At 38.9% G+C, this 16,213-nt stretch overlaps 2 protein-coding genes across 5 annotated transcripts; one reads left to right on the top strand and one right to left on the bottom strand.

The window, feature by feature from the left end:
* Positions 1 to 1,650: 1,650 nt before the first annotated feature.
* Positions 1,651 to 6,797, bottom strand: LOC142969788 (phenazine biosynthesis-like domain-containing protein 1). Its single transcript, XM_076109799.1, has 10 exons — positions 5,837 to 6,797; positions 5,449 to 5,548; positions 4,301 to 4,399; positions 3,860 to 3,969; positions 3,330 to 3,359; positions 3,068 to 3,156; positions 2,851 to 2,942; positions 2,454 to 2,537; positions 2,139 to 2,201; positions 1,651 to 1,955 (listed from the first exon to the last, which is right to left on the bottom strand). Exons 1-10 carry the CDS (start codon positions 5,918 to 5,920, stop codon positions 1,843 to 1,845), a joined length of 864 nt encoding a protein of 287 aa, XP_075965914.1. The 5' UTR covers positions 5,921 to 6,797; the 3' UTR covers positions 1,651 to 1,842.
* Positions 6,781 to 15,894, top strand: hnrnph3 (heterogeneous nuclear ribonucleoprotein H3 (2H9)). Of its 4 annotated transcripts, none has more exons than XM_076109794.1 (11): positions 6,787 to 7,403; positions 7,948 to 8,040; positions 8,545 to 8,700; positions 9,025 to 9,168; positions 10,494 to 10,632; positions 11,440 to 11,639; positions 13,101 to 13,196; positions 13,410 to 13,525; positions 14,120 to 14,255; positions 14,577 to 14,633; positions 14,751 to 15,894. In XM_076109794.1, the coding sequence occupies exons 2-11, from the start codon at positions 7,953 to 7,955 to the stop codon at positions 14,831 to 14,833; spliced, it is 1,215 nt and encodes a 404-aa protein (XP_075965909.1). In that variant the 5' UTR covers positions 6,787 to 7,403; positions 7,948 to 7,952; the 3' UTR covers positions 14,834 to 15,894. The 4 variants fall into 4 exon arrangements, with proteins under 4 accessions (XP_075965911.1, XP_075965909.1, XP_075965910.1 ...); XM_076109795.1 differs by having other exon boundaries at positions 6,788 to 6,955; XM_076109797.1 differs by lacking the exon at positions 6,787 to 7,403 and having other exon boundaries at positions 7,929 to 8,040.
* The last annotated feature ends 319 nt before the right edge of the window (positions 15,895 to 16,213 follow it).

Raw genomic sequence — 16,213 nt, 5'->3', positions numbered from 1 at the left:
GGAAGTCAATAATCAGTCATGTAAGCATTTATGGATGCATCAAAATGTCTGCTGCAAACAAAATACAAACAGCAGCTACAACAGAGAGCGCAGTGATAGTGATAGCGTCTGTGGGGAGGTGGTGAGCTTCATATCCTTAACCACACCGACCCAGGTGTGGCTCATGTAGCTGATGATCCCAATCCTGCAAAAGAAAACCAAGAGCAAGCAAGCAAAAAACACAGAGACCCCTAGTGGAGTGGAGGTGTCATCACATCCCTTTTAGATTTTTATGACATTGTTCTAAGAGTTCTTTTGACAACATTTTAATGTCATATTATACTATTACATTTGACTATGTCATACTGCGGGGCCAGTGCCACCAGGAGGATCTCGGACTTGCTGAATAAAATACTGCTACTGGACGGACATACAAAAAATAATGTATTAAAGTAATTTTCAATATATTACAGTTCAGTGAAAATAATTAGTATATTATTAAAACTATTTTTTTTTTATGCAAATAGAAGTAATACATGGCTTTTATGAGTTAGTTAATGCAAGACAATAAGATGTTTAGAGCAGTTTGTTAGTATTTATTTAAGATAGTGAGAATGTCTCTGAATGAAGAGGGTTATGTGGTCCGGATCAGAGGACTACCGTGGTCCTGCACGCAGGAGGAGGTTGCCAGTTTCTTCTGTGGTGAGAATACACACGCATATCTTCACAGCTTGAGGCATGAACAGTGTTAGCAAGTGCAAGACTGAAGTTACATCTAAAACAATAAACTCAGCTATATGCTATATGCTTAGTGTTGATATTGTGATCATTGTATTTCCCCTGGTGGTCGTCCATCATAGTGAATGAATTGACAGAAAACTGCTTTCACCTGTACATTGTGTTTAGAAATGTAAACACAACATAAAGCATCGCAATTGCACCTGAATATTTTTTATCGATTTTGGACGTGAAAGTTAAAGTGTTATTTCAAAATCTAAATAAGTTGCACTGTAGCACCATTCAGCTGAGTTATGCAATAGAAATCTGATATTCAACGCATTTCTTTTATTGGTTGCATGAGTGTATTAATGGATTTATGTATTGTGACATGTTGAATAATGGGATGATGTATCTAATCTGTAAATTAAAGGTGGTGTGAGTATTTTATGCCATAGCTACTTTTGCTGTTGGTTGTCTGAGACCTGGGAGCAACATTTGGGTATATTCGATCATTGTATTGGCACTTCCTTTGTATCCTTTTATACATTTATTTTACAGATAATTTACTGTGGAAAAGGGGTTAAGCGTAGAGGTCAGTCAAGGTAGCCTCTACCATTAAAGCATCAAACTTATTTCTGCAGTTTTTAATCATTAAAATGATCAGTGCAACACCTCAAAGCCCTGTAAGGATTTCCTTTATTGTACAAGAGGTGAGGTTGGTGTAGAAATGCTTTGCTACAGCCATAAGCCCAGCTAATGATGATATTTTGTTGAGGTTGTTCAGTCATCCAGACCCTCAGCTCCAGGTTAAAACTATTTAGACTACTATTTAGAAGATTTGTCTTTTGTGTGGTTATGTGTTTGTGTGTGTGTATTTTGTTAATACTGAGATTTTTGCTTTTGCGTTATGAGAATAAATACAAATACTATCAAAGTGTGAGGTGTATTTTTACATCCTGTTGTGTGTTGTCATGCTTAGTGATGTTTCATTATTAGATTGACCAGTCTGGACAATAACGCTTTGTTTAAATTGACTCATTTTTATTAAATTTTTTTTTTAAATCATATGGTACAACGCCTGTTTGTGGGTACATAATGACTGTCCCATCATCCCCAACCCTCCTAGCGTGCATGTGGCTGTGGCTATAGTGTGATTGTTCCCTGCAGCACAGTGACGGACTGTCCAGATATATTGATTCTTCCGTCATCTCTCACTTCTAGTTCCAGCTCCCCGCCTCGACTGGAGCACTGGTAAGCTACACAAACACAGAGGGGATAAAACGAGCGTCAGTATCTGTTTATAGGGAGAAACAATGCCTGAGATCAAGTTAATCACACAAAAAGACTTTGCCTCTGGCTTAGTTTAATTGCATTGGTTTAGAATTAGAGAAGTTGCTAATCAGATCAAATGTTAATTAGGAATTAGTTTAATTGATTACCCAGCATTTTATTCTTTCCCAGCTTCTTAGACCAGTAGCTACCCAGCACGGTGTGGGCAGAACCTGCAGGGACACAAAAGACATCTTTACTGCCTGAGTGCTTTACATGTGACACTACATGTTTTAGTATTTTTGCCAGTACCTGTTGCTTGTATGCAAATGTGAGGATTACTTAGTTATCAGAAAGTACTTTACAATTTAAACAATTTACACCGTAGTATCCCACACTCTCTAACCCAACAACGACTGTGAATGTGTGGCCACTGGGGTGGTAGTGGTAGTAGTAGTAGTTGTAGTAGTAGTGGTAGTATCTACCTGTGACAGGATCCTCAGGGATGCCATTCCATGGAGCAAAGTATCTGGAGTAGAAGTCGTACCCTGGCTGGATGTCCGGGGATCCTATTGGCAGATAAAGAATGACAATTTGATTAACGACGACTTGTAGTTTTCACAGTCTCAACAGTGTTCTGTTAACATGTCGTATTTGTTGGTTAATGAGCATGAAAACTTCAGTGGACATTGAGATGCAACATAGAGGCTAACTAATAAAGGGTTTATCATGTCAGTTAAGGCAACAAACAACTGTTACTTATTTCTTTAAAGACCGTGCGTGTCTTAACTGTGGTACCACTATACAATTACTGCATATCAACAAGTCATAAAGCTGTCCTACAATCTCCCCCTGGTCCAACTAGTTTTTAGCTCTGATTACCTTTCATGGTGAGGATTAGTCCTTTGACTCTTCCACTTGTTTCACTGCTCTGGAGAGCAACAGGGTCAACTTTCAGACTGGTTAGCACCGACCTGCAGAAAACACAGAGTCACAAACAAACCTGGCAAGAGAAGGGACTTAGGAAGCAGTGCCCATGTGTGAAGATGAACTATTATACTGTGTGTGTGTGTGTGTGTGTGTGTGTGTTGATTGTAACCTGTCACAGCTGTCAGCCAGTCGAACCATCAGTTTTTTAGTGTTGGCGCTAAGATAAACATCCTGGATTGGGTGGTTTCCAACTGCAACCTTTATCCCACATGCAAGAGCAGAGACACAGTTAAGCATGCACACACAATAAACGCAGAAATGTAACCACACTGGCACATATTCTGCAGTATAGAGGTGTTCATGTATAGACAGAGAAGCAGGAGTCTACTGTAAAACATGCTCTCACAAAAAAAAGAAGACGTCTTACTGACCTTGATGAGATCTCTGAACTCGTTGGCATCCTGAGAAAACAGGTTTTAGAAAAAAAATCTTATTGAATAATAGCTTTTTGTTGTCTTTTGAAATATTTCAAGTTACTGAAAAACTTTCTTTGGAAAACCTTGCAGTGCCAATGCAGGATGTTTGAGTTCTGCTAATCCAAGCTGAGCTGTATGTTACATTATTGTGGGATGGTTGCAGTTTGTGGGTTTTACAAGAGCAGTTTTCTTAATGTGATGCTGATTGACGTGAGAGTGTTGTGAGCAATGAAGAATGAATAGTATAGATGTTGAAATGGAAAGGACTGACTGTGTTTAAGGTTGTGTTTTATTTAATGTTAATCATATATGATATCATTTCCAAATTCAGTTGCATAGTGTTGGTAATGTTTTCATTCCTTATAGCCTTGCAGGTCCACACAATGTATCCTTCACTTCGTGATATAAATACACATTTTGAGACAAATAATTGTTGGACCTATGATTGTATTATCCTGATGTGTTTGTCTGATCACATACTGTACCTCCTGGGTGGGTGGGTTGAGAGGAAAGTCCATGACGTACCCTTCCCCCTGCTGGGTGACAGCCAGATCTCCACTCCTGGTCTCAAACACCAGTTTCGGATTCACATTCTCTAACAGACATAATAAATACACAGAACATAATGCTCACAGGCTTACAGAAGAGAACATGTAACTGGCTAATGTGGATGTGTTGGCTAACAATACTTTATCATGTCTTGTATCTGGCTGTACTGTGTATTACATTGAAAAGCGTTACAATATGAACAGCTTTTTTATTGTCAGGTAAATCATACAAAGTATTTCAAATTGCCTCCAAGCTCAACTTAATGGATTTCTGTGTGTGTCTTGTGTTCCAAATCAAGCCAGTGCATTTAACTGGATTATAACTGATTATAACTTGATATTCTGTTCATGTTTGTGTGTGTTTGTTTTGTAACTTACTCTTATGCTTGAACAGCACCGCTGCAGAGGCCAGAGTGGCATGACCACACAGATTCACTTCAGTGGTTGGTGTGAACCATCGAAGTCGGAACCTTGATCCTGTTAATCACATGGTTAATGGTTTGCTTCACATTTAGCAAATTTTCACCTTAATGCAGATGTGTTGTTTTAATGTGTACAATAAGTAACTGCTGAGCCGCAAGCTAAATGTATACCCAAGGAGGGTGATTTAGATTTACTTAAGGCTATGTAAGCCTGTGTGTGGATAGCATTGAGATTCCTCTCTGTGCAGTTGTATCTTTTGTGAGACACTGAGTGACTGCATGCTGTTTACCAACTGTGAGCTTATTACATTGTACTTCCAATTACCAACAATGCAAGTCTTTGCTGTGTGTTTAACATTGTACCTGTCAGACTGTTGAGGACAGGTGTTATTTTCTGAACAGAGGCAGAATGACCTCAATAAACTGCACAGAGGTTCACAACTGTGTCTTTTGATCTGCAACCAGAATATCTTAAGCTAGTGGGCGACTTGTCGCTATACCTTTGTTCCTTATAGCCACTTGATTACCTGCAATGATTAATATGTGTATTCTGCAACTAGTTAAATCTGTGTTATCAATTTACTCCGTTAATCTGTTTGTTTCTTATCAACCTGCCTGGATTTTTCGAACAGTCAGTGAGGATTGTCCAGACTTGCCAATAAAACCTGGACTTTCCTCTGCAGGTAAAATGTTTGTGTTGTTCTTTATGTGCTGTACTCACAGCTACACAGTATGTGACATTGTGCCCATTTAGCATATTGTCTACAGTTTATTATGTCAAGCCAGTTGGAGCGGGGACATTACCTTTGCAGATTAACTGTGCACAATGGACAGTGTGATGACCATTGAGGCTCTATTGTATTGGCCACTAGCACAGGTATTTACTTCTTTACTGCTTGCTCCCCATTTTCTCTCCCCATCAGAACAGCTTCAATAACAACACGTAGGTTGTGCATTGGTAAGGGCTTGTAAAAACATTGGGTTTAATCATTGTAATGAAATACTAACCCGCCCAGACTGGTGCTTTTCTGTTGAACCCATTTAACAAATCTAAACAATCAATCAATCAATAATAAAAATATATGAAACCCAATATTATCTGACCTGTGGTAAAATTATCAGAGGGGTCGATCCTGGTGATGAAAGCTGTTTCTGACAGGTTCATCTCTGCTGCTATCCTCTGATACAAATCATCTCTCAGTTCCTGTTAGAAACACATACATAATACACAAACATATATGTTGTGTTTTGACATGCAATAATTACACACTGAGGTAGGCCTACATGCACATGGCCTATGATATATACAAAATGCTTAAACTATGACTATTTTATAACAAATTGTGTAATAATGTCGCAGTCGTGATCCTTGACCAAACAACTGAATACACAAGTCGAAGTGTCTTGATATATTTTGAGCCATAACAGCCCGTCCTATGCTAGTCTGCATTCTGACATTACTGTTGTCACATAAACCTAAATTCTTACTCACATGCATAAGTGGACAAATTGCCGCGGGGTTTCCCTTGAACGGTAAATTAGTAAAGGCATCAAGCGTATACACTGGAATCTCCATTATGATTAGACAAAAAATAGTAAAATAGCTTTAAATTAAAAGAGTCACGGTGAAGATTTGACACAGTCGACCGCTGCTGTCGACGGACTTTACACCTCGTGTGTTTGCTTTCAGCAGGCGCCCCTCAGCTTCACCCTCTGGCTGGTTGTCAGATTATTAACCTTTGTTTTCAGCGGCATGACTAGCTAGTGTTTAGACGCTTTGTCTAGTGTTGCAGAGGAGTTTTTGTATTGTCATATGTGTAGTAACAACCCCAAGCTCGGCTAATTAATGAATTAACTGTGTTGTAGTTACAAAATAATTTCACAACAGGTTAATAGCAGACCACCTCAAGGTGTCACTCAGACAGAACCAGGACATTCTGATGTAGCATTTAAAAATGAAAGCCCTTCAGTCTGTGTGGAGTCAAAGATGTCAAAGATGTCATTGTATGGAAATATTGACAAGAATATTTTCATAGCACCTTAAACATTTCAGCAATTAGCTATTTGAAGGTGCAATTTCAGCTCACAGTTTGTACTTCATAACATGTTTGATTTGTGTTTGGATGTGGTCAGAAATGTCCTGAACACATACATATCAGTAAGTCAAGATATTATTAATTTCATTAACTTTCCAGCAACCCTCAAATCAAAGAATAAAGACACAATTTAGTTGTATTTCCCTTTAACTCACTAGATGCAGGTAACATGTTTTGTACTTAATGTTAATTTAATTCATTTAATCTTATTTCCACAAATGCAATTTGTATACGCTTAGTTGACATCCTATTTTGGAAACCGGATGTTGTCTGATGGTAATCTTTCCCGTTTATTTGCCATCTTATTTTGAAAACCGGATGCTGTCTCACGTTGATCTTTATGCTAACTTTGCAAAGTCCTTCGCTCGCTCCCGATCTGTGCCGTTTGAATGCGTTTACCGTGAATTTCAACATATAGGCGCACTAAAATTTAAGTCTCTGCTGGGTTGACCACGGAGATCCGAGTGTCCGCTGACTTGACAGCAGTGGGTAGGAGCAGGAGACGAGAAGTGACTGTGAGATAATTGAAACGTTTTCACACATGTATCGCTGACCTATGACATACTTCTGTCTCATGATACATGTTGCTGTCCAATGACTGCGTACGACCGTCGGGAATTGAACTAGTCTGCCCCGGACGTTTGACCGCTGACAGTGTCCCTACTGTTAGCCTTAGCTGTTAGCCTGCTAACTGCTAACGTTACCTAGCTAACATTAGCACGTCAGCCCGGTAGAGACACGGTAACATAACAATTAGAGGACGCAGAATCCAAGCTGACAAATGTTCCGCTGTGGCGACTCTCAAAGAAGTAATTTAACCAAAGAATAGATAATGTCTTGCTAGAATATGTTTGGAAAGGTCTCGGTGAGTTGAAGTTCTACTGTGGTAACGTTAGCTAGCAAGGCTCTTGGTTTAACCAACTCTTTGAGAAACGGGTTGAAGGAGGAAGTAACACACGTCAGGTGAATGTTTTTAACGTTGAGGTTAACTGTCGTGACATTTACAGTAACGTAACGTGCATTATAGCTCTAAATTATTAGACATTTCCTACCGGGGATTTGCTATAACTCGCTGTTTTTAATTAATGTTACGATTAATTCATTGCTGTTTGTGACACCAGCTTCCTGCAGAAAGGTTGTTATGTAACGTTAATGTCTTACATTAAGGATATATATGAATGATATGCATATTTCATAGTTGAAGGCTCCTGCTCTGGTTATGATGTACTGCGCAAATAGAAGTAATACGTGACTTTTATGAGTTAGTTAATGCAAGACAATAAGAAGATGTTTAGAGCAGTTTGTTAGTATTTATTTAAGATATCTGCACAGGTAAAGCTTAGATTTTTTGGACATTGTAAAGAAGTGACTAGGGACAGTGAGGAGGACAGGATATGGGGAAGCACAGCCTTATTTAAAGATGACTGTGTGATAGGCTTGGGACAAGTGTCTGTATTATTGACACGCCATTAAATGTGTTGCTGCTGTATTCTGCTGTCTGTGCCAGTGAGAATGTCTCTGAATGAAGAGGGTTATGTGGTCCGGATCAGAGGACTACCGTGGTCCTGCACGCAGGAGGAGGTTGCCAGTTTCTTCTGTGGTGAGAATACACACGCATATCTTCACAGCTTGAGGCATGAACAGTGTTAGTAAGTGCAAGACTGAAGTTACATCTAAAACAATAAACTCAGCTATATGCTATATGCTTAGTGTTGATATTGTGATCATTGTATTTCCCCTGGTGGTCGTCCGTCATACTGAATGAATTGACAGAAAACTGCTTTCACCTGTACATTGTGTTTAGAAATGTAAACACAACATAAAGCATCGCAATTGCACCTGAATATTTTTTGATTTTGGACGTGAAAGTTAAAATGTTATTTCAAAATCTAAATAAGTTGCACTGTAGCAGAGTTATGCAATAGAAATCTGACATTTAACTCTTTTTTAAATTTTTTTTATTGGTCGCATGAGTGTAAGTGACATTTGACTTGTGACTGCGTCCAAGAGTCTTCTCTCCCTCTAACAACTTGTCTTGTGGTCAACGTATTAGTTTAGGAATCCTTTTAAGGAGATCTCAATCAATCTTACTACCTTTTTACAGACTGTGACATCGTTGGCAAAGTAAACGGAGTGTGCTTTACCTACTCTAAAGAAGGCCGTCCCAGTGGAGAGGCATTTATTGAGCTGAAAATGTCAGAGGATTTCAAGAATGCCCTCGCCAAGGACCGTAAATACATGGGACACCGATACATAGAGGGTAAGCAATACAGCCGATATCAACAGACTGATGGACCACTGAGTGTTTACCTTTGTCGTCTTACTCTTTGAACAATTGCTGCATTGTGAGAGGGTTATTGATGGAAACAGGGCAACATACTCTGTTGCTGACATCTCATCAGTTTACTGTGGAGATGTTGTTGCCTGTGCGTTTTTTACATGCTTTTTGAAGTTTTCTTCTTGGCTCACCTTTTATTGAATTCCCCATACAAATAGACCTTTGATAAGCTTTAAACTAAAAGTTGTTGAGTATAATTGTCCTCTCAGATCTTGATTTGTGTGCGTCCATTTGTCTCTGACTTAGTGTTCAAGTCAAATCGTAGTGAAATGGACTGGGTGCTAAAACGTAGCGGCCCTGCTGACTACGACAGCTGCAGCGGCTGCATGCTGCGACTTCGAGGCCTTCCGTTTGGCTGCAGCAAGGAGGAGATTGTTCAGTTCTTCTCAGGTACACAAACATTTAAACTGTTGTAGTTATTATTGAATTATATTCACATTACACCGTTTATATTAATCGGAGGAATATTTTTTTCACAGGCATGCTGTAGTTTTTTGACTGTGGACATACCGACAACATTACAGCTAGCTTTAAAATGTGCAAAAGAGCATCTTAGCCTTCAGTGCAAGGAAAACAAATAAGACAAAACCACTAAAAGAATTGTCAAATGCATGTAGGCGTTGCATACATTTCACTTATCTCTCAGTCAATGTTTATGTATATCGCTGTGTCACATAAAATGTTTCAGAAGGCTTCATTAAATAAGGCCAAGTCAAAGAAATGTGCCACATCCAAAGGCCCAAGTAGAACCTAAAGCCACAATATGTACAATGTCTATCTGACTATAGCGTCTTTAATGTAATTCTGTCACGTTTGCACAAAAGTGGAACAACGACCATGCTCACATTCACAGGCTCTTTCTTTATATTACGAAATGTGACTTTGTTTGTATTATGAACAATTCCTACTGGAGCTGCTCTTTGAATAGTGCTCTTTGCTGATCAACCCCACAACAACACACCACAACTTAAACATACACCAAAATTAGCTTTGACAGATTTGCCAATACACTATCTTTGGATTTCTCTCACATTGGTTTTAAATTGATTTATAGTCAGTCAATGTATGTTTGTTCTTGTAGTATAGTCATAGGCTTAGTGTCAATATCGTGTTTTGCAACGTCACCTTTTTTCAATTGTTCCCATAGAGAGAGAGCGTATGCGGCTGCTTAGACAAAAAGCGCTGCACTCAGTTTCTTTTTTCAGAGCGATCTGACTTTTTTGTGTGGCTGCTCTGAGTGTTTCTAGTTGAAGGCCCTGCCAGCGCTTTAATGCCTGAAAAAAGTGCTATATGGACACTCAGCCAACTATGTTTATGAATTTGTCCTCATTATGAATTGTTAGTAAGCCTCTTACCATGTTAGTGTTAAATTTACACTTTATTTAGCATGCATATTCTAGCATGATGGCATGCCCTCTAAAGGGGTTAAAGATAGTTTGGGCTGGGCTGGTTTGGCTGAGGGGAGACAGTCTAAGATAATCACCACTGAAGAGTTATTATAGGCCAGTGTCATTCAACACTAATAAGTAATGATTTTGCCTGACCTGAATTCAGTTGTGTATACGACAATATGTTAAGTCTGCATCCACTTAATTTTCTAGTTGCTGTATGTTAATCCTGATAGCTCAAGTGATGCAGTGGGTGTTGTTCTTTCTATTCCATACATCTATCAGTCTACCTACCGACCTATGTATTTATGTGTGCTTGGGTTGAAGGGTTGAGAATCGTGCCAAATGGGATTACTCTGCCAGTGGACTACCAGGGGAGGAGCACAGGGGAAGCCTTCGTGCAGTTTGCCTCAAAGGAGATAGCAGAACAGGCTCTGGGGAAACACAAGGAAAGAATAGGGCACAGGTGGGACAGATGGGAAAGGGACGGGCTGGACTGGGTTGGGCTTCTACTGCAGTATTTAATGGGTGGTCATATTATAGTATTTATGGGATGGCTTCTGTTATGGTCGAATGATAAGCATGGGTTGGTGTGCTAGAATAATTATGGTAAAACAATGATAAAGTGGGTAAATTAATTGGGTGGGTCATGTGATATTCATTAAAATGATACGGGGAAGGGTTCAATGGATTTATGTATTGTGACATGTTGAATAATGGGATGATGTATCTAATCTGTAAATTAAAGGTGGTGTGAGTATGTTATGCCATAGATACTTTTGCTGTTGTCTGAGACCTGGGAGCAACATTTGGGTATATTAGATCATTGTATTGGCACTTCCTTTGTATCCTTTTATACATTTATTTTACAGATAATTTACTGTGGAAAAGGGGTTAAGTGTAGAGGTCAGTCAAGGTAGCCTCTACCATTAAAGCATCAAACTTATTTCTGTAGTTTTTAATCATTAAAATGATCAGTGCAACACCTCAAAGCCCTGTAAGGATTTCCTTTATTGTGAGTAACAATAGGTGAGGTTGGTGTAGAAATGCTTTGCAACAGCCATAAGCCCAGCTAATGATGATATTTTGTTGAGGTTGTTCAGTCATCCAGACCCTCAGCTCCAGGTTAAAACTACTATTTAGAATATTTGTCTTTAGTATGTTTATCTTCTCTCTCTGTAAATGATCTATGTATGTAACCTGAGCTAAGCCATTTCTGCTCCTTAACCCTCTCCTCTGCCCCCGTCCACCTCATGGGCATTTCATGTTGCAGGTATATAGAGATTTTTAAGAGCAGTCGCAACGAGATCAGAGCCTACTACGAGCTGCCCCGGCGGGGGATGGGAGGCCAGAGACCGGGGCCCTACGATCGACCCATGATGGGGGGACCCAGGGGAGGGTTTTATGGGCCCGGGCCTGGCCGCAACGGGGCTCTAATGGACACCATAAGGAGTGGAGGGGGCTATGGAGGAGGTAAGCAGGGTTCTGTATGTATGCATACAGGTATATTTGTGTTTAGAAAAGGTATATCGGTCCGTGCTGTTGTGGAATATTTCTTATGACTAGTCGGGAGAAGAAAGTTGAGGTTTTCTATCAATATAAAGTAAAACAGAGTTTTGATGAACGATCAAGGTCTGTAAAGTCAATTTATTTGCTTGCAAGCAAAGAGAACAGTCTCACAGACACATTGCAGTGATCTGTATGAGTGCTCTGCATAACACTCACAATGCATGGACATTTATACTCAGACAGCTTCCTGTTATCTGCTTTAGCTAACAAGAATACACAAAGAACACAGTTATCAGGCAGGTCATCCTTCGAGCCTTAGTATATCATTTAAGACAGTCAGGAAGATGCTTTATCTCCTGTTTGCAAATCCATTTGTTCACAGTTTGCTTTACAATAATCAGTTTAAACTCACAACAGATGCTTCCTTTGAAGCCACTGTGACATCGTTAAAATGACCATTGCAGAGACAGAACAGACATTCTTTACCCTCACACATCATATCTGCATGCAACGGTTTACGCCTTTACAACTTCAGATAACGCGTCACAAAGGAAGTCAAAAGTATTTCAAACAGAGGATCTCTGTTAATCAAGGCCTCTCTGTGTCTCTGTCTTACGAAGAAGAAAGAAACAGTGCACAATGATAACAGATAACAAGACACCTGGATACTAAACTAATTAAAGTCATCTACTGAAACTACAGTTTGGTGTCTGCATTTTTAGGACTTACATTCTTTAAACCTGTACATGAGACTATGACATATTTTCCCATTACAGTGCTAGTAGAACAAAACAATTTAATCATGCAGAAGCCTGTGTGTTTGGTTCAATATAGGACTCTGAGCAGTAAAGCAATATTTGTGAGTGTCGAGAATTGCTCGTTGACCTCAGGGAAGTGAAGAAGAGTTCAGATGAAACATTGGTTTTTCTGCAGATCCACGGCCTGTAAAGGCCCCCTGCAGTCAGCATGCTTGAGTCAGTCCGCAGAGCCCTGAAGCCTTGCCCCTGCTGCTAACTGAGCACAGTATTGTTAATTCTAAGTTTACTAATGTTGAATGTGTCACAAGTCCAAATCGCACCCACTTCGAGGCTGCACGTCCTTGAGTCCCCAGCAATACACCCGCCGAGTGTGACGTAGATCGGATGGGCTGTTCTTGAGATGTGTGAAGTTTCACACAGACACAGACAGAGGAGGATTTATATTTAGATGATGCTGCTACAGCGCCAGCTATTGGCCAAATGGCACCAAATTTGTCAAGATCACTCAGACATCATAACTACACATGTCCACCAAATGTCATTATGTCCTTTATCTAAACCAGCAGAAAACTAGTTTATTATCCAGTTGGCTTGTTATTGAGTTCTGTCATCTGTGATGTAAGAGAACGAGACCTGCTTCAATAGATTCATGGTTGTCTGTGTCCAGGTTACAGTGACTTCGACAGCTACAATGGTTTCAACAACTACTGCTTTGGCAACGGCCTGTTTGATGAGCGAGTGAGAGGAGAGAGGGGAGGAAGAGGTAAAGTCTTAGCTCATAGTCTCTCACACTTCAATGACAATTTACACATTTAATAAGATACATAAATATTTACTTTAAACGTATTCACAGTATTTTTTTCTTCCTCAGTTGTTTTATTTCATTAATGTTGTCGTGTATCAACTTGCTTCTCTCTCCACCATTACTAAAGGTTTCATTGGTAATCTATGGATGTGCTTGTGTGTTTTGGCTCAGGGATGGGAGGCCTCGGCTACGGTGGTCAAAGTGATGTTTGCTCCGGCTTCCACGGCGGCCATTTTGTCCACATGAGGGGTTTACCTTTCCGTGCCACAGAGGGAGACATCGCCAAAGTAAGATCACGTGCACTCACTAAGACCAGTTACTTTAGTTATTTCTCTTGAAATAAGCATCAGCAGGTTTTGAAATTTTGTAAAAACAATGAATTCAGTTTCCTCCAAAACAAGATCATAGAAGGTATTAAATTTAACTTACAAATGTAAATATTGTTGTAGGCAGTGATGTTATAAAAGTTTTTGTATTTTTTGTCTAGTTTGTCTTGAGAAGTTCTACACTTATATAGGTTTCTATTGGTTTTCCATCATACTTACACACTGCAGATTGTATGATTGTAAAACGGGTATTAATTTAACTTGGTCAACACTCAAAAATGTGTCTGTGGAGCCAGATTCAAGACTGGCTCATAATTTAGATCCACAATGTCTCTGTGGCTGTTCTCTATAGATGTCGTGTTCATACCGTATAATACTGTTGTCTTTACAAACATATAAATATATTCAATTCAATTGATTTGTATAGCCCAATATCACAAATCTGGATATAATATAGAAAATAGAAATAATAAAAGCAGTAACGGTAGCAGAAATAGAAGTGTGACCAATAATGATAATCATATTGGTAGTGAATGTGTTTCTTTGTTCTTGTAGTTCTTTTCTCCTTTGAGTCCACTGAGGGTCCACATTGATGTGGCTCCTAACGGAAAGTCGACTGGAGAAGCAGATGTGGAGTTTCGCTCCCATGAAGACGCTGTAGCAGCCATGTCCAAAGACAAGAACCACATGCGTATGTCCTCCCTTCTTACTCTTCAACTGGTTGGTTCTTATGTTGGTTCGTGTGACACCACTTTGTCCCACGAGCAGAGTGGATCAGTTATATCTACAGACAAATGAACAAGCTCAACAGGGTTTAATATGGTTGACTCTGAGTTTTGCAAAGGTTCATTTTTAAAGCCCATTAAGATTAAATATGATCCTGGTATTTTGTTATGACACTATTTGATCATATTGTAATTAAACTAGGAAATGAAGCAGGTGAATTTAAGGTCAACAGCAGAAGAAACACGAGTTCTTCGATGTGAATGATGGCTTGATGTTTTCTCCACAGAGCATCGGTACATTGAGCTGTTTCTTAACTCAACAACCAGCGGAGCAGCGGAAATGAGTGAGTTCCTGTTCACAATTATGTTAAATAAAATAAATACAAGTTGGGTGTTAGTTATTTTTCTGAGAAATGACTTCCTCCTCTTTACGCTGACCTATCTTTTTAAAACCATCACAGGTCGTGGCGGCGGTGGTGGTTACTACGGTAACTCTGGAGGAGGCGGAGGCTCGCGGAGCGGAGGGCTGCGATTCTCTTACTGATGATGTCATCGCACTTTTACGATCCATCTCGACGTTTGTCTCGCGTCTATTCAGGCCACATTTACTCGATTGCTTTTTCTGAGCAAAGGAGCTGATCTGAAGTCAGTCACTTGTTTTGTAACTGTGGTTCTTTTTATCGTGGGGTTATTATTATATTATATTATATTATATTATATTATTGTACTGAAACTTTAATTCAGACTAGAGAACAGACCAGATATGACCTTAACGAGCGCTATTATTACACCATTCTTTAAAGCATACGAAGAACAAAATCTAAAATATTAAGATGTAGGTGCTGAACATTTAACGGGTCATAGAGGAGATTTCTTGTTTATCTTATATTTTAATACAATAGATATTGTAATATAGTTTTTCAGGATTCACACACAAAAGTACATTTTGTCCAGTGATTTTATTAAGAGGAATCAGATTATTGTTTCCAGAGTTTGAATGGCATTTAAACGGAGGTAACTGTATGAGTTTTAGTTTTTATGACCATAAGGGAACACGCTTACATTTGTTTCACATGTCACTGTTGGCAGGATATGTTCTCAGTGCAGATGAGACAGAACTTCATGGGACACACTCACTGCTGTGGGATTTGATGAAGGAGAAAAGAATAATTTTGTGGCACTGTCGAGACCGAGCCCGGTCACTTTGAATCTAATCAGTTGATGATTCTGCGTTCAGGTGAATGATGCTCTTTAGGAAGGTGGAGCTGTGAAAAGCTACGTCAAAACATTACAAGTGTCTCTAGGTTAGAAATTCTGATTTAAAAAGATTACATCTTGGTTTATTCTAATTTGAACTTATTTTTAGCAGAACGTGTGACCTTCCTGCATTTCAGATCAGCTTTCTTGGTTTGAAAAGTTTGATAAATGTTGAGCCAGTGAGTTTTTTATGAATGTTTTCACAGTTCATTACAGAATTTAAAACTAAGTTTAATATTATATTCCACTCTTAAAGAGTGGAAGTAAAAGTCTATATTTGAGCTGTAAGATACTGTAACTTATGCAGCTGTTGTACATTTTGCAAAATAAATTTTATATTTAATTCTCTTTTTGTCTCCCAACTCTGAAATCATTTTTGAAGAGGTGTTTGTATCACGGTTGGGAATACGTTAAAATAAAAGCAATAATTAAATAAATAGTATAGTATTTTATAAAGCTTTTGGAAATAATTCTTCCATAATTTCACACAAGTCATTGTATAGCATGCCAAAAAAAGTCATGGTATAGTATATAATTAGTCCTAATATAGTATTCCATAAAATATGTAGAGTATAGTTTGCCATAAAAATGTTAGTCTGTGTCATAAAAAAATCAGTCTAGTATGCCATAAAAAAATCCTAAAAAGTCATAGTATAGTATTTCATAA

The sequence above is a fragment of the Anarhichas minor genome, unplaced genomic scaffold, assembly GCF_050575085.1.
Source record: "Anarhichas minor isolate MPS153535 unplaced genomic scaffold, ASM5057508v1 ptg000042l, whole genome shotgun sequence".
Classification (NCBI taxonomy): domain Eukaryota; kingdom Metazoa; phylum Chordata; class Actinopteri; order Perciformes; family Anarhichadidae; genus Anarhichas; species Anarhichas minor.
Note: the sequence above shows the minus strand (reverse complement) of the source record. Positions and strands in the feature narration are given on the sequence as shown.